The 26003-nt window shown below is 35.4% G+C and overlaps 1 protein-coding gene and 1 pseudogene across 1 annotated transcript in view; both read left to right on the forward strand.

Moving 5' to 3' along the window:
* The first annotated feature begins 1250 nt into the window (after window positions 1-1250).
* The window catches only part of Psma8 (proteasome subunit alpha 8), a 48869-nt gene continuing 24116 nt past the window's right edge, over window positions 1251-26003 (forward strand). Inside the window, exons 1-4 of the mRNA XM_005372729.2 lie at window positions 1251-1437; window positions 4937-5063; window positions 6505-6629; window positions 9954-10076. Coding sequence (XP_005372786.1) covers window positions 1336-1437; window positions 4937-5063; window positions 6505-6629; window positions 9954-10076 — 477 coding nt within the window. The 5' untranslated portion in view covers window positions 1251-1335. The remainder of the gene's footprint in view (window positions 1438-4936; window positions 5064-6504; window positions 6630-9953; window positions 10077-26003) is intronic.
* Window positions 18389-19700, forward strand: LOC102013356 (annotated as a pseudogene).

A 26003-nucleotide genomic window follows, 5' to 3' on the forward strand; every position in this document is an offset into this window, starting at 1 on the left:
TCAAAAAACATTTCCTGACAAATGTTGTTTTGTCATAATTATTTTGGTTAGGTATTACTATTTTTCTGATGAGACTCAAATTTTTCAATAGTTTCTAATATTGAAGAATTTTTCAGGAGTCAACCAAAGTCTAGGTTTTTGGTACTAAGAGAAGTGACTCTCTTTTGTGGATTTTTGTTTTTTTATTAAGTTAAGGTTCATTTCACCAACTTTAAGATCCTCCCCAATGGAAAATAGCATCTAATAAATACACATGGAAAGTAATAATAGACAGATTTGCCTGGTTATTACCCACCTGGCACCATTTTAAGTTCTTATGCCTATAAACACGTTTTAACCTCAGAATACACACTTTCTTGCAGAATCAGGATACATACTTTTTGCAGAATTTTTAATATTCCCACTTTACTGATGAAGACAAATAGACTTGTTTCACAGTTAGGTTTACCAGGTAATACGAGAGTTTCTTCTATACCTAAATGTTCAGACATTTTAGTCACATCTTTGGGCTTTTACATTTTTCTTCAGTTGAAACAATATTACCTTAATTTCCGTGGTTATCGTTATTTGATAGTCTATTTGTTCTTGTTAATGGACTATTTGCTCATAGGCTGTATTTTTATTATTATTATTATTTTAAGGAGTAAAAGAAGGATAACAATAATGGGGGGCTTACCAAATTATAGACAAAGTGGTAGGAAATTATCAATGGTTATTGTTTTACATATTGTTATCTACAAGATAGTTTCTCAGGAAGCTCATAGGCTGTATTTTGCTCACAAGGAAAAAAAACCAGATAAACATTATTTAGAAAATTAGAATTTCTTTCCTGGGCTCAAAGAACAGAAGATTAGAGAATAGGGAGGGAGGAGGAGCAGAGAGAGAGAGAGAGAGAGAGAGAGAGAGAGAGAGAGAGAAAGAGAGAGAGAGAGAGAACTGGAAACCAAAGGGAGGAGATTTAAATGTTACTCATTATTTTTTCTTCTAAAAGGCAAAAATATTTGACTTTTGTTGACCTCATTGTTACGCCCTAATCTTTGATTCATTTGAATAAAGGCAACATTGTTATGGGAAACAAAGATATGGGGTAGGTAGGAAAGTCAGGGAAAAGAACAGGGAAAACTCCCGGGCATTGCTGGGGTTACGCAGCTGGACAGACGCGAAACTCCGGAAATCGGTGAAAGGCAGAGCGCAAGGAATTCTGGGAAGCCGTTTGAGGCGCGCTGGAGAGCACTTCCGGCTAGCGCGTGGTGGCGCCAGCGGTCCCCGACAACCCCCGCCAGCCTCAGTTTGGTGCTGGCTGATGAGCGACGGTAATCCTTGTAGACCAGTGCCATGGCTTCTCGGTATGATAGGGCAATCACTGTATTTTCCCCAGATGGACATCTTTTCCAAGTGGAATATGCCCAGGAAGCAGTGAAGAAGGGATCCACTGCGGTGAGCAAGCAACGTCTATCATCACCCTTGTGCATTGTCAACCCTGCTCACCCCGCTGCCCCGGGCAGGCTTCTGCTCCAACTTTAGGGCCAAGAGAGGAGACTAGAGTACCCCGCTTGTGAAAATTACTTACTTTTTTTTTTTAATTGAAGGGAATACTACTTCTGAAATTACTGCTGGAAGTGGCGGGGTGTAATAGGTGCTGGAATAGGTGGGGTGTAGACGGGGTGTAATAAGAAACCACGCTGACTCTTTTAAAATGTTTTAAGAATGTTATAGAACTGATTAATAGTTCCTTTGTAATGAGCTGTAAAAGGGTAAGGATATAAAAAGTTGATAGATTTTATTGGCTTCTGTTGTTCGTCTTCCTTTGCTTAAAGATGGCTACAGACAAAATTAGGTGGTGGTGGTGGTGGTGTGTGTGTGTGTGTTGAAGCCTTATCTACAAGATTGATTCACGCTGTGTCTGACGAGAAAGAGTATGTCCAGCACAACCTACCTGAATGTTCGTGGCCTGCTTCCTTAGGAATTTACATAACCGTGGAAAAGTTGAACAGTCCTTTCATGTTGGAAATCATTTTTAATGAATAATTTTGATAAAAATTAAAGTCAGCTAGACCTGCATCAGAAGTATAAAACGATCAATATAATGAGGATTTAATCCTTGTCAATGAGGAAATGGTTAAAAATGCTACTTCAAACACACCTGTTAAAAATGTCTAGAATTCCCACCCAAATGTACGGTGGCCTTAGCAGCTCAGAACCCAAGAATCTCTACTCTTCTGCCACTTTTTATTTAATTTGGTTTGGCTTTGTTTTAAAACAATACTGGAAGTTTTATAAGAAACTTTATCCTGTTTTTAGACTTACATACCCACATTACTGAAAAACTTTTAAATACTCAAGGTAGTTGTAATGCTACTGCCAAATTTTGACTACATCCAATAATCTTTGTGATTTATAAAAATGAAAAAGGACAAAGGTGCCCTAGTGACCAAAGATCTATTACCCTAAGTTTGCAAGTCCTAGCTTATGAACTCGAAAGAATCTGATTTTTTTAAAATCTCTCAAATTTCATGAGCATGTTTGTTGTGTATTCTGGAACTTGAGACAGTAGTTATGAGAATACACAGACCATTTCTAAGTCTACAAGTGTCTGTATCTTTTCTGACTTTTCATACCAACTTCATAATGGAAGGAAATCATTCACTTGTATTATAAATCTATCCCATGAAAAGTGGCAAAAAGAAAACACTGGAAAGAAGAATCATTTTTAAAGTATTTTTCTATTTAATTGGGCCCACTAGTTTTGCTTCTGTTTTATAAGTAATTTTTTTAAATTGTAAATTTAAGAAAAGCCTGATGTAGTGTAAACCAAAAGGGTACCATTTTGATAAAAACAAAAAGTTATAGAATTCCCAGCTTGGCATGTAGCATATGGTTAGGAAATAATGCCCAAGTTTTAGAGCCTAAAATAAAGTGAGTAATGGGAGAAGACAGGGGTGTAATAAGAAACCACATTGACTCATTTAAAATGTTTTAAGAATGTTATAGAACTGATTGATAGTTCCTTTGTAATGAGCTGTAAAAGGGTAAGGATATAAAAATACCTATAGTGGGCATTTTAAAAGATACATTGGAAAGATGAGACTTTTGTCTCAGGATTCCAAAATTATAATTTGCATCTTTTATGGAGTTATTCATTGTGTTTCCTTGAGGGTGCTATGACCTTTTACACAGGGTAAAGTTTATACTGGAACTTGTTAATTATAATAGTTGGTACAATAATATGTCTATAAACAGTTGATATGATGAGTTAGTTACAAATAAGCCAGGATTGACCCATTTTGACCAGTATGTGGATGTGATATTATTTATGATCAAAAAAGTTATATAAGCCATAATTATCCAGCTTGGGTTCTACTTTTTTGTTTTTTAGCAATTCTGACAACATAAAGTAGGGGTAAAAGGCTGTTTTGTTTTTGCTTTAGTTTCCTTTTCTATAAACGCCTACATTTGAATAACATTTTAGTGAGGTAATGCCTTTCTTCTTAGGGAAAAGAATAAAATCAGAATGTTCCCATGAAAAAGATAAGATTTATTATCATTCCTCTTTCTGTCTTTTCTCTAACCTCTAAATCTTATTAGCTCTGTATTTCCTGCCTTACCAAATCTCAGCTCCAGAGGCTGGCCATCCAAGTCTTTCATGCACGCTCTTCAGTTAAGGGGCAATTTCTTGGTTTCACTAATATGTGATTCTACCCATGTAAATAGGAAGAGGGAAAAGTGCCTCTCTTTCTACTACCTTACACCTTACTTATCCAAATAGATAGAAAGAGATATATAGATATATGTATATACAGATTTTTTTCAATGCCGGGCACACACTGTATCACAGAGTTACATCTCCATCCCTTTAGCTCCTCATGTTTCTCCTCCTTTGTAAAATGTTTACTGATTTATTCCACTCATCACAGGTCTTTTTCATTTCATGATTTTATAATTCTATAACAAGGTATTGGGCAATATTTATTATTTGGCATCATATTCTCTTTAATTTCAGGTTTACTCTTCTTATTCCAACTATCTAGTAAGTTTTTTGAGGATCCAAATGGCATAAGTCCTGTTTTGTATTTCTGCCACACAGAATACACTAGAGGTGTTAGGAAAGAAGAAACTAACATTTAAGTGTTATTTTATAACAGGTATTTTATATATTATTTAGTATTAAGGAAAGTATTTAATCCCCTTTTTACATATGTAGAACCTCTAATTTGGAAGCTTTCATAGCTTGTGGAATGTACTCAGCTAGAAAGTTATAGAGCTCATATTTGTACTTAAATTTTTTCATATCCAAAGGCTGTACCATTTGTATTATACCATATATTTTGTTCAATAAATATTTGTATATTAACTAATTGTCCCTATCATGGATGTGGAAATAGATGTGTCACTTGAGAAACCTAAGTTCTCTAAGCTTCAGTTTATTAAATAGTGAATAGGCATTAAAGTTGCACTTGTTTCATAGAGTTGATAAGAAAATTGAGTGAAATACTAATCTATTTTAAAACATGTTTCATAGTATCTAGTTCAGAGAAAGTACTTAATAAATTATTATTATTATTTTTGTCTTCTTGAGACAGGGTCTCGCTATGCAGTTCAGGCAGGGCTTGAGCTCACTTTGTAACCCAGGCTGGTCTCAAACTCGCAAAGATACATGCGTTTTGCCTCAACCTCCCGAGTGCTGGGATTACAGGAGTGCCCCACCATGCCCAGCCTTAATGAATTATTTATATAGCACTTTTTCAGGTGTATTGTATGAGATTAAGACACTCGTGTTGTTTCATCATTGTTGGTATTTTCTTTGCATTTTCTATTTGTTTTCTTTTCTTATTTTCACTGAATGAATGTCTAAGGAAAGCCTTTTCCTTTAAGTCATGTGTTAGAATAATGTGTCTGTTTTAAGTTTCAGTTTATTATTCCTTTAATGACTTAACAGGTTGGAATTCGAGGTACCAATATAGTTGTGCTTGGGGTAGAAAAAAAATCGGTTGCCAAGCTTCAAGATGAAAGAACTGTGAGGAAAATTTGTGCTCTTGATGACCACGTTTGCATGGCTTTTGCAGGTACCTATGGACCAAAATAATGATGCATAATGGTTAGCCCTACTACCTCAGTTTTGCTTTAGTTATATAACAAATATACTTGTACTCTATTCTTATTAAAAACAACCTATTTTCCAAGGAAAATCACAACTCTATGAACAGATTTCTGATGAACTTTGATAATAAACCATACACATTAAAAGATGTGTATTAGGTTACTGTACTTACAACTGTAGGGAGTTATTTTCTTTAAAACTTTTTTCTGTTTATGTGTCTCTCTATTTTGTTTTGGCAGTGCTGGGGATAGAACTCAGGGCCTTGCACATACTGGGCAAGTGCTCTACCACTGAGCTACGCCCCTGCTCCTCAACTTTTTATTCTAAAATAATAAAGATTCATAAGAAATATGTTACTTTTTATAGACTTACAAGATGTATGTTCCTATTATGTTTCTTTAGCTTTGAATTGTATTCACATTGTAAAGAAGAAATACTTTAAGATATTTTATCATGTCATAGTTCTAATTGAAATTTTAATCCATCAGGTAGGTTAAGTCAATATCTTGGTGTTTCTTTCTTTTCCATAACATTTGCAAAGAGGAAAAAATTAGTTTCTCTTCCTTTAACTGAGTATCTGATTGGAATTCGCACCCTCCTTAGGGGTGTTCGGCTGATTGAAAAATAGTGGCATATCCTGACAGCTTTTTTATTTTGACTAATACTGTCTTCAGGGACTGAAAAATCTTCCAGGTTTGTAGAAATAGAATTGAAATGATGAAAGGAAATTATTTTGTGACAGCAAAAACCAAAGTAAGAAATAACTACCTTTGCAAAATTTGATGAATGAATGTTTTGTCTACCTAGTTAGTCTTAAGCGAATGGGGAAGGAAATAAATGACCAGAGAAAAGTCAAATGCCAAAGTTCTTAATACAGATGTTTCCAGCCACTGCATCAGTTAAAGTGTATGGTCAGTTTATTACTCTTTTGCTAGAACATATTCTGTCTCCTTATGGAAGTATAGGGAATTAAGCATAAGATGTTCAGGGATTGCATAGCAAGGTCAAATGTTTTCCTTTTCTGTTTTAACATTCTTGATTTCCAATGCTTAGTCTCAGACAAAACACTGAGATATGACATATAGCAGTTTTATTAAATGAAGTTTAAATTCAGTGAATGTAAGCTTGACAATGAAGTAAGACTTATTTCATAAAAAGAAATGCAGGTTACTATTAGTGTTTAATCCATTGTTCTTTAAACCATTTTCTTTAAACAGTAAACACATTAAAGTAAGTCTTAAAAGGAAATAAATCCAAATTTAGGAGAAAACCACAATTCCTTTATAAAGGGCATGTGTTGCCTGTGGAGGTGTTATAAGAAAGATTTGATGGTGGCTGAAACCCTTTTGACAAGCAAAAAACGTATTGTGAAAATACATTTTTGTAAAGTTTTGACTATTTCCCAGGACTGACTGCAGATGCTAGAGTAGTAATAAACAGAGCCCGAGTGGAATGCCAGAGCCATAAGCTTACAGTTGAGGATTCAGTCACCGTAGAGTATATAACTCGCTTCATAGCAACTTTAAAGCAGGTGAGTTAATATTCTAACAGTTTTTTTTAAAAGTTTCTCCTTTACTATCACTATAAGTTCTATCACAGAAATCATATAATCACTGCAAGTGTTCAGTCTGTAAAAACTACTAAAGTATGTATTCATCCATCCATTGATGGGCATCTATGTTATATCCAAGATTTAGCTGTTACAAATTGTGCTGCTATAAACATGGGTATGCATATATTGCTGTGTTATGATGCTTTTAACTCTTGGGAAGATACCAAGAAGGGGAATAGCTGGGTCAAATGGAACCTCTAATGGAGTACTACTATTCTGCCATAAAGAAGGATAAACTTGAGACATGTTTAGGTAAATGCATGTACCTTGAGACCATACTTTTAAGTGAAATAAATCAGACACATATGTTCAAATACTGCAGTGTCTCTCTTTTGTGAGAAACCAAAAGCATAAATAGGACTAAGATAGATGATAGGTATTGGGGAGTAGTATGAAAATGTTCAGATGGGAAGGGGAACAAGGAAGAGGGGAGGGAAAAGGGGAAGGGGAAAGATAGGAAAAGAAAAAAGAGAACAGAAGAAAAAATGGGAAAAAAGCTTTTTTAAGTGGGGAGGGGAAAGTGGTTGAAGAATAGGGCGGGGAATGGGGGAAAACAAAAGAATTGAGATATATTATGTACAGGTACACATTTCCTATGATGAATGTGTTCACTACGTATGACAAATATGTACTAATAAAATGAATTTAACAACAGAAAAAGAAAGCCTATTGACATAGGTGCTTTCTAGAATTTTCTGTTGGCTCTGGGGTGGGGGCAAAAACAAAACAAAACTCCTAAATTCTTTATTTTTTCTCACAGTTGCATCGTAATTACACTCTTATCCAGAAGAATAGAGTGATCTAACTACTAGCAGTTTCAATCAGTTTAATTATATATAATGTAAAAGAATAAGTCTAATCTTTTAAAGGAATTTCTATTCTTGTGGAAATAGAATAATAATAATTCTTTAAAGTTTTAGAAAGAAATAAACATTATTTTATCTATAAACTTAAACACAGTTGATAAGGTTTAGATATGATTTCTTCTGAATCCATGGTTTAATATTTAAACCATGGATTTATATTTATATTAAACCATGGATTTATTTATATTTATATGCATAATCCATGGATAGATGGTTTAATATTTAAATATAATTGTGATATGCACCAGTATTATGTTATGTTAAACTTATTTTGTATGTACTTTATAGATGGCAGCATTATTCTTATATTCTTTTACTATATGAGACTGTTTGTAGTTATTATTTGAAATTTTACCTTGTCTCAGATTTCTTTAATATTCATTTTCATTCTCTCTACTATCCTAATAACATTATCTCGGTCATGGCTTTTGTTTTTCTTGTTTGAATTTTATTCTCAAATTAATTTTTAGTAAGGGATTATAAGATTAGAGATTGTAATTGATTTTAAGGCTCCGGTTATATGTAGATAAATTGCTTCCTAGAAAGAGCAAACAAAATTTTACTATGTAACCAGCTATCCCTGAGGACCCATCAACACTGAGTTTTTCATTTTTCTTTATTTTGCCAGATAAGTATTATACAGTACTGTGGTAGTTTTAATTTATGTTTTATAATTAATGAGTTTGAATTTTTCCACATGTTAGTTTGATTTTTCCATTTCTCCTCATTGTAAAATCTTTCCTTTTAACAAGCAACTGAGCTTTTAAGCATATGCTTGTGACAGCCAGAACTTTGCAATTTGAATCCTGGCCTTACTACTTCTTAGTTGGTGCTTCAGAAAAAGTATTTAGCCTACTTTTGCTTCAATTTTCGTACATATAAAATGAGCATTATAATAATGTCTACTGCTACTTGGTTGAATTGCACTATGGATGAAATGATTTACTGCATTTCAAGCATGTAAAATACTTTCTGGTTTGGATGTTACTATGGATTTGTGGAAATATTTTGCACAAACTCTTTACATATTCTAGACACTACAGTTTGACTTACAACAAATTTGTTTTTTTAATTTATTAATTCATATTGAGAGAAAATACAGTATTTTTATGTTATCTGTACTGTTCTGTTTTCTTTCTGTTGATTTTCCCATTTGTTAAAAAACATCCACCAAAAAACAAGAGACAACAGTGTATATACAAGGTTCCTAATTGTGGTTTTAGGACTTATTCTAAAATTATCAAAGCTATGCATACATTATTTATGGAAACACAGTTGCGAATCTGTAACAGTGAGATTGTCCTGGGAGGCCTGAGGTTCCAGGACTGAAGATTGGTAACTCATGTGCACCTTTTGTACTTTTAAATCATTTTAGTTCTGTGCATGCATTACTTTTTTATTTAAAAAAAGTGATTGAGCAAGTAAAGTAAAAATATCTTTCCTCTAGTCATTTTACTTCATACCTGAGACAGGCTTTTTATATACATCGCTCAAGTGTTTATATTTACATTTTGAAATGGCTCATAAAAATTTATATACTAAAATTGAAAAATAAGAAAATAGATCTGATATATGGATAGGACCAGGAAGTAAAGTACATCCAGCCACAGACTTACACACACAGTTATATATAGCCGTAGAATTATGTACAATTATATAAAGTTGCCTACACATTAGTCTTCTGCTTTGTGTCAGTGCTTCCTCATTACATGACATCTAGGAACCTCAGTCTCAGTGTGAATTCATGCCTTAGAGCACAAATCCAGGAAGTTCTCTTGACACTAAAGTAATAACTGTAATTGGTTTCCAGTGCCCCATTATCTAAGAGAAAAAAATATGCTTTTTGTTTACCAGAAACAAAACATCCTTTGTTTGGGGACTGAAAGAAATGTCTCACTTGGATTTTTAAGTAGAGACAACTTAGTTTACAGTTAGCAGAACATACTTGATAACAGTGTATCAACTAAGAATACTTGACAATAATAGTAACAATTAAAGTGTTCCTCAAGGCAAACCAAGCATGTGCTTCTAAAACACACTGAAATCAGTTCTGCTGGGAAACAAAAGGGTGTGATATAAAGATGCAGTTATCTATTGTATTAAAAAAATTCCAATCTAGTTATATTATCAAACATACACAAAACAACAGAAAAATATTTTAAAACTATATAAAAGCAAACTTGTCATTTTATTTTACAGTTTATATATAACAGTCTATTTAAAATTTTGTTATGAATTATGGTTAGTGCAGAAAGGATTGTAATAGTACATAGAAGAAGAATCAGGAAAGTAGATCCTTCTGACACTAATGCTTCAGTATTAAAATTTTTATTTGATAAGTAATAAGGTTATCCTAAAGCTATATTTTACTTTCCAGAAATATACCCAGAGCAATGGACGAAGACCTTTTGGTATTTCTGCCTTAATTGTAGGTTTTGATGATGATGGTATCCCGAGATTATATCAGACAGATCCCTCTGGTACTTACCACGCTTGGAAAGTGAGTCATGAGTTTGTTAACTTTTTTAGAAGTTGAGTTAAAGTATCCACTGTAAATGTTTTTCTCCTTTCTAGGGATATCACAAAATTATATTGTCATAAAGTATTGATCATGGCACAAATGATAAAAAGGTAATCATTTACTTAGTCAGAGATGATGATTTTGGAAAGTGAACACCTTGGTGTTTATTAATTGAAGGATCTTTTCTTTACTTTTGAAAAGATGGGACAAGCCTAAGTATCTATAATAGGCCAAGTACTAGAAATGCTATCCAGTTCCTATTCAATCTAAATTCTTCCAAATTAGTTTTGCGTCATGTAGCTGCTTGCTTTGAGTAAAAGCTGTCCTTTTTGCTTTTAATAAAAAAGGACTAGATGAGAATTTAAACCCTACACTGCAATATTTACTGTCTTCTAGTCTAAGAGAGTCAGTGTGCTGCAAACTATTACGTATACTTACGTGTTAGTATATAGCAGTGATGGCGAACCTGTTAGAACTTCCAGTGATACAAACAGCCTGCTGTGGCATGCATGCCATAGGTTTACCACCGCTTGTACATCGCAATGATCTTTATGCAATTCATCAAGCTTTTCTTGATGAATTATTACTTTTGTTTTAATACTCAGCTACTTACTTTGTCTAATGGTGGACTGAAACCCAATACAAAAAGTCCAGGACTCAGAGAAAGTAGTGACAGTTTCTAAAAGTCAGTGCTTTCTGTTTTAAAAACATTTTTTATCCATATGTTTGCAGTACATAATGATTACGTTTCTCATGGGGTGTTGGTGCATAACACATCTTAATTTTCTTTCATCTTCTTCTCATCTCCCTCCCCCTTCCTACCATCTCTTGGTCTCCTTCCCATCTACAAAAGATCTATCTCCCTAACTTTCCAATTATATTTTATTAAGTACACAGTCTTTAAATAAGTTCACTACTAAGAGCCAAATCAGTTACTGAGGAAATGTTGCATGGTATTTATGCCTGTGTTAAATAAAGAATTGATTTGAAGCAAACCAGGCAGGATAAGCCTATAATTCTATCACCTTGTGAAGCTGCGGCCACAAGAAGTTTGACCCCGGCCTGGACAATTTAGAGACTTAATGAGACCCTATTCCAAAACAAAAAATAAAAATAGATAGGGTGTGCTACTCAGTGTGAAGGCCCTGAGTTCAATCTCTAGTAGCACCACCACCAAACAAACAAAAAGGTAAGATTTGATTTGAGGTGATCATACTTGCAAATACTATTTTATAAACTATTTAACCAAGCCAGTTGAACAATGGGTTATAATCTTGCAACAAACATCAGAATACTTGTGTTAACTGCACATCTTTTAGTCTACTAGATAATCTAATTGATAATCAGAAGGTGTGGATTTACCTATTACATTATCAAACTTTTTCTTGTCAGTTAGAAACCTTTTACATATACTAGATTTCTCCTGCCGCTCAAGGTAATGACCTAAACAAAATTATATTCAATCTTTAAATATTTTTAAATATTTTGAAGCCTGCCATCTTCTGTTGGAATTTATCATTACATTATTAACTATTCATTTCAGTATCATACCACAAATTTGAAGTTTATATAATTTTTTATTTTAATTTGGTTGCTTTCTGGGGAGTATTCTGTCTCACTCAGGGAAACTATCACATCTGTAGATTGTTGGAAATTTCATTGAGCATCTTGGTCTGAACTATGCTCTGCTGTTTATCTTTGGGTCATGTGTGGAGTCAGGAGGATGTGAACAGTTCGTGTGCACCCGTACACATGAATATCCCACTATCATCACTTTATGTGCCGTGCTTTCTTATGAGATTTTAATTGTAGGACTATGCAGTTGAAAACATTTGGAACCTTTTCATATTTACATACTTAGGTCGAAAGCTTAAGTGACCTTTTGTTTTGGTTCACACCCCTCCTTAATAACAATACTGGAATTAAAATTCAGTAAATACTGAGAGATTCAGGATTCAAGATGACAAATTAGAGGTACCCAGCACTCATTCACTTCTCCATAAAGTAAAATCTAGCAACTGGAGAGCACCTACTCATTTATAGCAGACAGACACGAAACTCGGAAAAACCCAGAGTCTCTGAATAGTGGAATAGGAAAGACAGAGCTCCTCAGTACCAGTTGTGCAGCAATGTGGGAAAGGGTGTAGGTAGAGAAGAACGGGGGAAGACCCACTAAACACACCTAATGCAGGAATTGGTACCACGCAGAAGGGCAGTCTAAACATACAGTGTTGAAAACGGCACTGAGAAATCACTGGACTTCCTAGTGTGTACATTTAGTGCCGTGACAAGGAGCAATGTAAAGAAGGCCCTGTCTGCTTGCTATTTTCGGAGTCAATGACCCCTGGAGTTTTCTGTCTCTAAAACCTTATCACAAACATTACTGCCCTGACTCAGCAACTATTTGCCTTGAGACCCATTTAAAACTACATGGAAAGAGATGGGGCTTACTACTGCTTTAAGATCAGTATCTTTGGAAATCAGCTGCAGGAGTTTAGGAGGCTGGGGAGGCACATGTGATTTTGCACAGAACCTAAGTGTTGGAACATCAGGGCAATGGGGAGCAGATTGTACTGACCCCCTCTTTCCTATGTAGATAGTTGTAACTCCATAACCACTTCTCCTCTTGAGGTAGTCAGGACTAAAGATATCAGAGAAGCCACAAACTACTAGTGCTGGTCTCCTGGAGAAGTAACACAAAAGTAAAAAGAAAGAATGAGTAACCCCAAGCATCTATTCTCTCCAGAGACTGTAACCTAAGAAGACACAGGAAAAGGTCTGATTGACTTACACTGCAAATATTCAGTCTGGTCTGCAAAATTAACAATCTCAGCAAAGAAAAAAAATTTCCATAAGTCATTTTTTTGATTCTAGTTTATTCTGTATTATTTTTACTTCCACTGTTTCTTTACTGCTGATATGGTTGTAAGAATTGTTATTTGGTTTTTACTTTCTTTTTGTCTCTGATTTTTCATTTGCTGTTATTATTGTTGTTTGTGTTCCTCTTTCTTTGTAGTGCTGCAGATCATGCCTATTGGAGCACGCTGGGTTGATGCTCTGTCACCGAGCTGTCCTCCCAGTCCAACTAACAGAAATTTCACTTGCTCCACCCATGATCCAGCAGCACACAAACCTTGACAGATAGTTCAAGGTAAAGGATAAAGAAAGTAAAAGATCCCAGCCTGTGAGCCAGCCCCAAGTGTGGATGCCTAGGGGGCCCTGAAGATCTGCTCCTGGACATTTGGTCTCATAACAAAAAGAAAGAGAAATTATACAAAATTTGTACACATCACACCTATGAGAGACTGTGGCACTGGTCACTCCTATGCCCTGTTAGACCACAACTGCCGACAAGTCTGGAAGAATAACCACAGAAGATACATGCCATATATTTTATTGTCTACAACACAGCTACCTGAACCACTAGAGGGACCCCACACTTGTGAAACCTACAAAGAAAGGTGGTTCCTGAGGTTCTGACAAAATATACATTATATCAGAACCCATTAATTACAGCCAAAGTACTCACAAGGAAACTACACTATGAAATCAAAGTGGAATTAAACTCAACATTGTACAGTAAGTCAGTAAACCATGGAACATCGTAAAGAGAAGTCATGAAGAGATATCCAACAGATATACAAAGTCAACATAGATACACAGGAAATAACCTGGGTGCAGTAACACATGCCTGTAATCTTGTCTACTCAGGAGGCTGAGACAGGAGGATTGTAAGTTTCAAGCAGCTTAGGCAACTTAGTGAGACCCAGTCTCAAAATAAAAAGGGTTGGGAATGTAGCTCAGTAGTAGAAGGCACCTGAGTTTCACCACCAAGAAAGGAGGATATGAAAAAAAAGCATTATGACATAATGTTCCTAATTTTTATAGACATATTCCAAAGATATCAAAGTGGATGATATGCTAATCAAAGAATTGAAAAGAAGAATTTTTAAAAAGATGAATGAATTCCAAAACAATACAAATAAACAACTGAACAAGTTAAGGAAGACAATGCAGGATATGAGAGAGGATTCAATAAAGAGATAGAGATTCTGAAAAAAGCCAAATAGAAATCTTGGAAATGAAAAGCTCAGTAAATCAGATAAAAATCTCAGTTGAAAACATCACCAATAGACTAGACCAAGCACAGCAAAGAATGTCAGGGCTTGAAGACAAGGTTGATTTTTTAAAAAAGCATAATTAACCAAAGAAATAAAAAGGACAAAAAGAATTGAAATGTGTTATGTACTTGTACAAACTTCTCACAGTGAATGTGATCATTATGTACTGCAAACATATCCTACCAAAAAATTAAAATTAAAAAAAGAAACAAACCCCAATAAACAGAATGTGCAAGATCTGTGAGACACCTTTAAAAGAACAAATGAACTTGGAATAGACAAGGGAGAAGAGCTACAGGCTGAAGGCAAAGAAAACTTATTTAATGAGATGACCCCAGAAAATGTTCCAGATATGGACAAGATACAAACATTCAAATATAAGAGGCATTCAGAGTTCAAAAGACATGGCCAGAAAAGAATTTCTCCATGACACAGTTAAACTGCCAAATGTACAGGACACAGAATATTAAAGTTGCAATAGAGAAGAACAAGTTATGCTTAACAAATATTAGCAGTCTCATCAAAAACTCTGAAACCCATATGGGCATAGATTATATATTTCAATCCCTATGAGAACATAACTACCAACCTAGATTATAATAGCCAGCAAAATTAGTCCTCAGAATCAAATACCTCCTGAGATAAGCATAAACTGAGGGAACTCATGAGCACCAAATCAGCCATACAGAAGTCATAATAAAGATATCCTGCACCCAGAAGGGGAAGAAAAACTAACACAATTTCAAGATTATGGGGAAAAACAGGTGTCACTAGAAGAGTAGAAAAATGTATGAGATTAGGAAAGAAAAAAACATTTTTAATACATTAAACCATCAAACCTCTAAGATGAAAAAGAGGAAGAAATGAACATAGAATATTCACAACAACCAGAAGACAACAAAATGATAGGAATAAGTACATACCATTTAATAATAACCCTCAATGTAAATGATTATAGTTCTCTAATTAAATGATTGACTTGGCTGATTGCATTGAAAACACCCCTAATAATATACTGCCTGAAAGAAACTCACCTCATTGGCAAAGGCATATATATATACTGAAAGTGAAATGATGAAAACATGATATTCCAAGTAAATGGAATTAGAAAGCAAGCCAGAGCTGAAATAATCATACCCGAAAAGACAGACTTTCAGCCAAAACTGGTTAGAAGAACCAAAAAAAGATTCTTCTAAAAAAGGTCACTGCATATTAAAGGAACAATTCATCAAGAAGATCTATGATTATAAGTATGCATGTACTAAATGTTGTAGAACTCAATTGTAAGAAATAAACACCAATTGAACATAAAAGGAGAGATACACCCCAATATAATAATAATGGGTAATGTCTATATTCAGTCTTACCAATGGATTATCCTAGCAAAAAAATTGACAAAGAAACATCAGTTAAATCATGCTAAAAATGAATTATACTTAACAGACATCTATAGAATATTCCATTCAACTGCTACTGACTAGACATTCTTTTCATCAATACATACAACTTTCTCTAGACTAGACCATATAATAAATCATAAAGCTAGTCTTTTTTTCTTGAGACAAGGTCTTGCTATGCAGTTCAGGCTGGCCTTGAGCTCACTTTGTAGCCCAGGCTGGCCTTGAACTCTCAATGATCCTCCTACCTCAGCCTCCTGAGTGCTGAGATTACAGGTGTGTGCCACCATGCCCGGCTTCATAAAGCAAATGTTAACAAATTTAAAAAACAGAAATAATTCCACACATATTATTAGAATGTAATAAAAAAACAAGTAATTATAGCTCAGTGGTACATCGCCTGCCTAGCAGGTGCAAAGTGTCCTGAGTTCAACTCCTGGTACCCCACAAAAAAAGAAAAACAAGAAACCAACAGCCAGAGTAACCAGAGTGTCTTGGTTACTTTTCTCTCCTTGCTGAGACAAAATATCCAACGCCCAAAATGAAGGAAGGAAAGGTTTATTTAGCTCACAGTTTGTGGAGGTTTCAGTCCATACTTGGCTGGCTCTGAGGCAGAAGATAGCAAAGCAACAAGAGCAAAGAGGAATGGCAGCTGAACAGCAAACAGCCAGAGCAAAACTGGAGGAATGCTGGCATGCCGGCAAGCAGCTTCTTTTTCCCTGCCTTACTTTGTAAACAGGCTACCCCCACCTAAGGGGTGTGCAGCTCTCACATAATCTTTGCACTCTGGCTTCCTGCTAAGTTACTTAGCCAAACCTCTAGACTCCCCAAGTTGACACAATGTATCAACCATAACACAGAGCAATTATGCAGACACATGAAGATTGATAAGTATACCTTTGAACCATCAGTACATCATGCAAAAATCAAAGAGGAAGTCTAAAAATCTCTAAAACCAAATGAAAACAGAAGTATATTATACCAGAACTTGTGAGATACAATGAAAGAAGTACTGAGAGAGAATTTTATGAGTACATACATTTATAAAACAGAGTTAGCCAGATCTGATGGCATGTACTCCCAGTTCTCAGGAGGGTGAAACAGGAGGGTCACCGAGAGTTCAATGAGAGATCCTGTCTCAAAACATACAAACAAAAACCAGTTTAAAATAACCTAATGATGTATCTCAAGATCTTAGAAAAACAAGAACAACCTAAACCCAAAGTCAGTAGAAGGAAAGAAATAGCAAAAATCAGCAGAAATAAAGACTGAAAGAATAATGTAAAGAATGAATGAAACAGAATTTAGTTCTTTGAAAGGTTAACAAAATTGACAAACCTTTAGCTAAGCAAACCAAAAGAAGAAAACTCCAAAAAATTAGAGGTAAGGACACTACTAAAATTCATGGGATTAATGGGGAATATTTTAAAAATCATACACCAATAAATTTGAAAATCTGAAGAAATGGGCAGTTTTAGACACATGATCTACAAAAATTAAACCAAAAAGATATTGAAAAACCTGTGATGGAAGCAGTAGCAAAAAATCTACCAGTAAAGAAAAGCCAAAGACCAGAGATATTCACATCTGAATTTTACCAGACTTTAAAAAAGAACTAACACCAATACTCTTCAAAGACAGAAAGGAAAGGAACTCTTTCAGACTCATTCTATAAACTTGTATTACTCTGAGACCAAGACCTGATAAGGACACAACAGAAAAATACCCTGATGAACACAGATGCAAAAATCCTCAGCCAGGCATGGTGGTGCAGGCCTATAATCTCATCCCTCAGCAGATGGAGGCAGGAGGAGCTCTGTGAGTTTAAGGCCAATCTGAAACTATTCGTCAAGATCTTTTCTAAAAAAAAAATCCTCAGTAAAATACTTAAAATTGAATTTAACAGCATTAAAATGACCATACACCATGATCAACTTAGTTTGATGGTTGCAAGGATGGTTCAACATATAGAAAGGAGGAACTGAAATTATTCCTGTTCACAGATAACATTCTATGCTTGGAAAACCCTGAAAGTCACACGGAAAACTCTTAGAACTGGTAAAGTATCAAGCTAGGAAAATGAGTAGCTATCTATATGCCAATAATGAGCTGACTGAGAAAGAAATCACAAAGGCAATCTCAGGCACAATAGCTGCAAATAAATAAATAAAATATTTTTGAATGAATGTAACCAAGGAAGAAGAAACCTTATTCTATTAAAATTACAGAATACTGAACAAAGAAATTGAAGAAGACACTAGAAGATGAAAAGACCTCTCACATTCATGGATTGAAAGAATTAATATTGTTTAATTGATCATATTACCAAAACCATCCTACAGATTCAATGCAATCCTCATCAAAATGTTAATGATTACTAATTTTTGAGGAAAAAAATGCTAATGATACTCTCTACCAAACTGGAAAAAAAAAAAAAAACCCTAAAATTCATGTGGAACACAAAACATACAGAATAGCCAAAGCAGACCTGAGCAAAAAGACCCATGTTAGAGGCATCTTTGTACCTGATTTCAAAGCATATTACAGATCCATAATCTAAAAACAACATGGTACTGGCATAAAAATATACCAATAGACCAACGAGACAAAATAGAAAATCCAGAAATAAATCCTCATGTCTTTGACCAACTGATTTTTTTTTTTTTTTTCTGGTACCAGGGATGGAACTCACAATTGCTTGCCGGGCAGGCGCTGTGCCACTGAGCTAAATCCCCAGCCCTGACCAACTGATTTTTGACAAAGGTGCCAAAGACATGCATTGGAGAACACATATCCTCTTCAAATTGTTCTGGGAAACTGGATATCCACATGTGGAAGATTGCAACTGGACCCATTTCTCTCATCTTGTACAAAAAGTCTGTTCAAAATGGATGAAGGACCTTAACATAAGTCCTGAAACTTTGAAAGTAATAGAGGAAAACATAGAGGAAACATCTCGAAATACTGGCTCATATAATGATTTCCTGAACAGGACTCCACTAGCTCAAGAAACAGAAGCAGGAATTGACAAATGAAATTGCATCAAATTAAAAAGCTTCTGGAATCATCAGCGGACCAGATGCTGAGTCGGGCAGGAGAGACCTTGAGGAACTGGGGATGACATTCAAGCATGGCTCAAAGCAGTGAAGGATGTACAAAGAAGGTCAGCAGTGTGAATATTGACAAACTTATAAAGGATTTCTCGCATATAGAAAAGGGTCTTACTGTGGTGCCCAGGGGATCAAGAACTACTGAGCTCATGAGGTTGTCTTGCCTCAGTCACCTGAGTAGCTGGGACTACAGAAAATAATAGAAACCAGTGGAAAGAATAACATACTGGAGATTCAGTTGGAAAAGACCACCTGCTTATTAAAAGTAATCCAAACAAAGGAAGTCTCATTTAAAAAAGAATGTGCTGCTCTTCATGATATGATAAAAGGGCTACAACAGACTATTGAATATCAACACAATTTCAAAGGTGAAAATGAACAACTAAAAAGAAATGTTGATATGACAAAAGAAAAGCAAAAAATCTCAAGAACAGGAATATAAGAATAGTATCACCAAACTTGCACATGAAATGAAAATCAAAGAAGAGGAACATGAGATAGAAATAAGCAGACTTTATCAAGATATGTGGAAAAAAGTTGAATTAAATGAAGAAAAGCACAAAGACCTAATAAAGAAAAAGGAGATGGAAATTTCAGAGTTAAATGCAAAGTTAGTAACTCAAGAAAAGGAAAAGCAAAGTGAAATAATCAAACCACAGCTGGAGTTTGATGCCAAGCTAGCAAGAGTTCAGACTAAATCAAAACCCTATGCAGATGCTACTGTTTCCTCACAAAGTAGCTACAGAAGGAAGCTTCAACATCTTCTAGAAGAAAAAAACAAGGAAATTGCAATTCTTCATAATACCATTCACAATTTGGAGCAGCGCCTTTCTATTGGCAAAGATTCTCACCTTAAGCATAGACAATTTTGAGTGTAACAGTAAATTCATTAATTAGTATTTACTTTTTAAAAAGCATTTGAAAAATTTACTTCCATTTTCAACATAAGCCTAAATAATAAAAAAAAGAGACTTTTTAAAAACTCTGTACAGCTGTCTTGGTTACTTTTCTCTCCTTGCTGGGACAAAATACCTGACGCCCAAAATTAAGGAAGGAAAGGTTTATTTTGCTTACAGTTTGTGGAGGTTTCAGTCCATACTTGGCAGGTTACAAGGCAGACTGGCACATGGCAGAGAGCTACAGCTCATTTCAGCAGAACACAGCTAAGCAACAAGCACACACCAGGCGCTTCAAGCACCGTTTTCCTCTCCCTTACGTATGCAAACTATCCACCCCAGGGCAGGTGCAGCTCTCACACCCATAATCAATCAAACTCTAAAAACCTGCCCCATGGCCGCATGAGGCTTTGGGGGGATACACAGACACAAACCACAACAACAGCAAAGGGAACAATGAACAGACTGAAGAGACAACCTACTGAATGGGAGAAAATCGTTGTCAATTATTTATCTGATAGAGGATTAATATCCAGAATATATAAAGAATTTTTAAAAACTTGAACAAGTAATTCACACAAAATGGCAAATAGATAGTTCTCAAAAAGAAGCACAAATAACCAACTATGTATGTGAAAAATGCTCACTATGCTTAGCCATTAAAATATGCAAATCAAAACTACATTGAGATTCTGTCTCATCCCAGTCAGCTGAGATTTATTTATAAAAAATAAATAGCGAATGCTGGTGAGGATATAGACAAAAGGGAACCCTATACACTGTTGGCGGGAGTATGGAGTTTCCTCAAAAAACTAACAATTGAGCTGTCACTTGATGCAGTACTCCCACTCCTGGGTGTTTATCCGAAGGAAATGAAATCAGCATAAAAAAGAGCTACCTATATATCAATGTTTATCATGGCACTTTCACAATAGCCAAGTTATAGAATCAGCCTAAGTGCCCATCCATGGATGAATGGATAAAAAAATGATATATTGTTACTCAACCATGAAGGGAAGTAAAGTGTGTCATTTGCAGGAAAGTGAATAGAAATGGAAATCTTCATGTTAAGCACAATAAGCCAAACAGAGGAAGGCAAAGAAGCTTGTTCTCATATGTGGAAATTAAAAAGTACCTCGAAGTAAAAGATGGACTATTAGATTGGGGAAGAGGAAGAGTAGAGAGGAGAGTGACAGAAGGTGGAAGAGAAGCATAATCAGAGCATAATAAACACAGGTTTAGGTATTGCACTGTGAGACCCACTGATTTTGACAATGGCTGTGCATTAATATAATTTTATTATATTAATAAATATTAGAGGCAATACTGGAATTTATGGCTTTGGGAGAAATTAAAACTGGAGCATGGTTTAGGATACATATAATAATAAAAAAAAGGATACATACAAGATCTTTTTGAACAGAACCCTAGGCTTATAAGATATTGTCACCAAGCAGCTGATGTAACTATGTCTTCATATTTCTGTCCTTCTGGATATTTCAGAATGATAGAGAACATGATAAGACAACTGACCCTTCTGGTTATCTCCCATCCCCCTACTTTCTCAAAAATATTTTCATGCTCAGAATCAACATGCTGTGGGATACCATGATGTGGAATATTTAAAGCATCCAAGAAGCACAGGTGGGAAAGCCAATAGAAGGATTTGGTACAGGTAAGGGAAACATCTAGCGTAGGTTTCTCTTCCAAAGAAGGCAAACTGTTACCCCTCCAATGATGAAAGAATCCATTGAAATCTGTTAGTCCTCTTGGCAGGTTGACTTTTTAGAATTTTTCCTTAATCATTTAATGTTGAAGAAAATATCTTTTAATTTTTCAAATTTACAAATGAAAATTGAATATATGGTGTACATAAGATATTTTAATATATGCGTACACTGTGGAATAATTAAACCAAGCTAATTACCACTTCTATCATTTCACCTGCTTATTTTTTGTAATAAAAATATCTAAAATCCTTTGTAAGCAACTTTTAAGTATACATTATTATTAACTAGTCACTGAGCTGTGCAACAGATCTGCAGAACTTATTTCTCCTAACTGAAACTTTGTTCCCTTTAGCCACCAGCTTCCCACTATTCTGCCACCTTCCAATTCTACACACACACACACACACACACACACACACACGCGCGCGCGCACGCAAACCAGCCCCTGCTAGCCACTACTCTACTCTGCTCCTGTGAGTTCAATTTTTTCAGATTCTACATATAAGTAAGATCATACAATATTTATATTTCTGTTTCTGACTTAGAAGAAAATATTTTTGATTGGAGTAATAGCTTCTGGGATATGGCATATCACAGTAACTAAAAACTATCCTGTTTTAAACATCTACAGTGCTAAAATGATCACTACCCGTTTTCCAACACATAACTAAACTCACAAGAAAGAAAATCCCAAAGGGCCAGAAAGAAAACAGGAATCAAGTGCCAGAGAAGTAAGCTTGTAGGTTAAAAATACCTCTGCACTTAGGGATATTATAGTGCCGGTTTCTCAAAGATAATTCAGTATCAATGAAGGCAAGGGACAGGTCTGGGTTGTGTGACCCTTCCTGATGACACCAGCAGGTATATCACACTTGACAAACTAGCCAGCCTATACAAGTCATCGAGGACTAACCATCGTTGTCTATCAAAGATCCCTTTGACCAGGACCCTCCCTTGCCGAAGTTCTCAGGTCATGCAATTATCCAAAAGGGGGTGGGCATCTTAAAATGACCAACCCAAAGGTAATGGCGAAAGCCTGCAAACTGGTGCAAGTCAGTGATTAGGACGTCATTTTGTCTCGTTATTCCAGGTAGACTAAATTTACCTTCATTACCAACCCAATAGTAGGGCTTTGCACTGAGATCAAGACTGGCCCCTTGCTGATCTGAGTAGGTGGCCAAATGTAAAAGGAACTGGGCAGCAAGGCTAAGTTCTTAGGCAGGAACTTGACAAGCTCCCTGGCCAAGTAAGCTGTGGACAGGTGAGCCCCCGAGCCCTTCAGTCACTAGCCAACTCACTAGACCATGGACCCCAGTGTCGCCTCAGGAGCTTGAGGCTCCCAATCAATATGTGTGGAGGCTTCCTCTCCAGTACCTATGATGCTCTCACTGTTTCTTCACAACTTCTATAAAATCCAGGATTGACCACGAGGAGTCCTGTTCGCAGTGAGCTTTGTAATCATGTGATTGGCCCAAATTTGTTTTTGTTACTGGGTTCCTACCAACTCTGTGGAGATGGATACATCTTCTGTGTAATCTCTACAGTGACCACAGGAAAAAACCTCGCGGTTTTGTGTACAAAATGAAAAGTCTCAATGACCCAAGAGGTAAAAAACTTTTCATAATAATACTACGACAGTATTTTCCCTTTTCATGTGTGAACATGTGCACTGATGTCATAAAGCAGTGGTGAATAAAATTGCTGGTTCCTTAGCACCCAGCTGTGTTAGTACTCATTCTTTGCCATCATGAATTTTCAATACATGAATACATTCAGCTTTCACATAAGTTGTCTTTGATGAAACAGTAAAAGTTAGTGATTCCATTAAATCTTAACTCGGGTGCACTTTTTTAACATCCTGTGCGATGAACTGGAAGTACGCGTGAGGCATATCTATGGCAGGTAAGAAGATGATTGCCTTTAGAAAAAGCAGATGTGCAATTGAGTTGCCAGATGAAATCACCCATTTTTTAGGCTGCATTTTTACTTGATAGATCAGGCGATAACTATGATTATGTAAACAGGGAGATTTGGCAGAACATGTTCTCAATGATGAACAAAGCAAGCCTACTATCTTAAGGAAACAAATATGTTGCCAGTGATAAAATCGAAATTTTTAAGAAGTTTGGAAAACATTTGTATTTGCCGCAATGAGCATGACAGTCTCCAGTATTTCAAGACTTCTTGATGAGATTGGTGGAGCAATCAATGAGGATAAATTTTAACATTTTAAAATCAGAAACTCAACCAAAAAAATCAGAAGTGTTGCACAGTTAAGTGAACCAGTATTTTCTCAGTGATCAAAGCATGATGTTGCAAAATCTTGTAATATAAAAGAATTATTCAAATCAAGTACTATTAGAAATCAGAACTGATGAATTAAAAATTTTAATTTATTTAAAAATATTAAGCTAAGAGACTTTAATATAATAAAGTACAAAGGCTGGGAATATAGCTCAGTGGCACAGTGCCTTCCTGTCAAGTGCAAGGTCCTGAGTTTGAACCCAAAAACAAACAACAAAAGTTCACTCATGTGGTTGCAGATTCCAAGATGCAATTAGCTTTTTTTTAAAAAAATTATTTTAGCTGCTACCTTCTAATTAGAATGTTTACGCTTTTCTGAGGTGAGTATTAAAATACTCCTCACTTTCATACCTGCGTATTTGTATAAGACTACACCTCAACCAAAATAACAGTATTATAAAACATTGAATGCAAAATAGATGATACCTGCATACCTGTAATCTCAGCTACTCAGGAAGCTGAGGCAGGAAGATTGCAGGTTTGAAGCCAGCCTGGGAAATTTAGCAAGACTCTGTCTTAAAAATAGATTAGATAGCTAGCTAGCTAGCTAGATAGGAAGAATCCAGCTTTTTCTTATAAAGCCACACAGTAAAATTATTTATAAAAATATAAAACATGCACTGCTCATAAAGTCAATACAGAAAATAAGTTTTTCATAAAACGTTTTACTGATATTAACATGTCTTATAAATTGAATTATCTTCCCCACAATCTATAAGTTGAAGCCCGTACCCCCAACGTGACTATATTTGGACATGCAGTCTTTAGAAAGATAAATAAAGTTATAAAGGTCGGATCTAAACTTTGGTTTCTCACGAGAAGGGAAGGAGTGGCCTGGAGCCCTGTTTTGCATGCGCATGCACACACAAGGAAGGAAGGCCATGTGAGTACTCAGAAGGCAGCTGTCTGCAATTAGCAGGGCAGTTTTCACTGCAGACCAAAATTGTCAGCACCACAATCTTGGATTTACAGTCTCTAGAACTTTGAGGAAATAAATTTCTGTTGTTTACACCATCTAGCCTTTCATATTTTATTATGGCAGACCAAGCTAATAGGGCATGGAATGGGTTTATTATTTTTTAATGAATTAACTATTTTAAAATTTTCTCAGTTTTCATTTCTAATTAGTGGGTCTGGATTTAATCGTACAGTTTACTACTTACATGCTAGTAAATTCGCCTGCTGCTGCTTCATGGATATGGCAGAAGATACAAAACCCCCCTGGGTCAGAAACAAAGGACTTTAGTACTCATGGCGCAGCAAGTGACATGAGTATCACTATATTTGCATAGATTCTCTTTGTCCTCCTGTCCCACAGGGTTGATGTCACATCTCCTGGTTGAATGCTGCATAAAAATTTGGTTTGCTTCACAGCTAAAGAACACTGAGCACAGAGAGAATCTACTGCATTTATAGAAAATAGTAAGCTAGCTTGCTCTGTGTCTGAAAAAGACATTACTTCATGTCAAGATTATCAGCTGTGGAAACCCTGAAAAACAGAACTTTGCCAAGGGACTCAAGGAGCATGATCTCTTTCAGCAGTAATTTGGTAAATACCAATGGTATAGCACAAACAGAAGCAGTTTAAGTTCTCAGTAATTTTTAAGAATGTAAACTAATCTATACCAGGAACCAGCAAACTGTTTCTTAAAGAATCAAATGGTACATATTTCAGCCTTGTGGGTCTTACAGTCTCTGTTGAAACTAAGCTTTGTTGAAAGAATAGTGAATATGTAAGTGAATGGGTGTGGCCACACTCCAGTGGAGTTTTATTTACAAAAAGGGAGCACTAGCCCACAGGTTATAATTTCTGACCCCTGGACTATAGCATTGGTGCATGTATTTATAAGAAATTGACACAGACCTTATACAGGAAAGTTCCTGAATATAGAGTTAAACTGTAGCAAGATTTTTGCATAGAGAGATAGGACACTGAGGCTCTTTTTAGGAAGTAGCTTTTATTTGTGCCAGCACTGACTCAGTGGATTTACATGTACAGGCTGAGCCCTGACCCTGGCAGAGTTTTGTCTTTTATATAATTCTTGTGTCTTTGTCCTTATTATATGGTGTAGTACACTAACAGACTATAGCCCGATTGAGTATAATATATAGTTTACATGTGTAAACAGGAACTAATTATGTCATGTTGGATTTTTTTTGTTGTTGTTTCAAAAAGGCCCTCACTACATTTTTTCTTTTCTTTTTTTAATTTTAAAAAGAAAAGAACAAAAACAAAATAACAAAAGAAAAGATAAAAACAAAACAACACAAAAAGTATACAAATGATACAGAATTTCAAAACAAGATGATAGGAAATTAACAATGGTTATGGTATTACATATTGTTAT

The sequence above is a fragment of the Chinchilla lanigera genome, unplaced genomic scaffold (genome assembly GCF_000276665.1).
Source record: "Chinchilla lanigera isolate Chin_1 unplaced genomic scaffold, ChiLan1.0 scaffold00001, whole genome shotgun sequence".
NCBI classification, from domain to species: domain Eukaryota; kingdom Metazoa; phylum Chordata; class Mammalia; order Rodentia; family Chinchillidae; genus Chinchilla; species Chinchilla lanigera.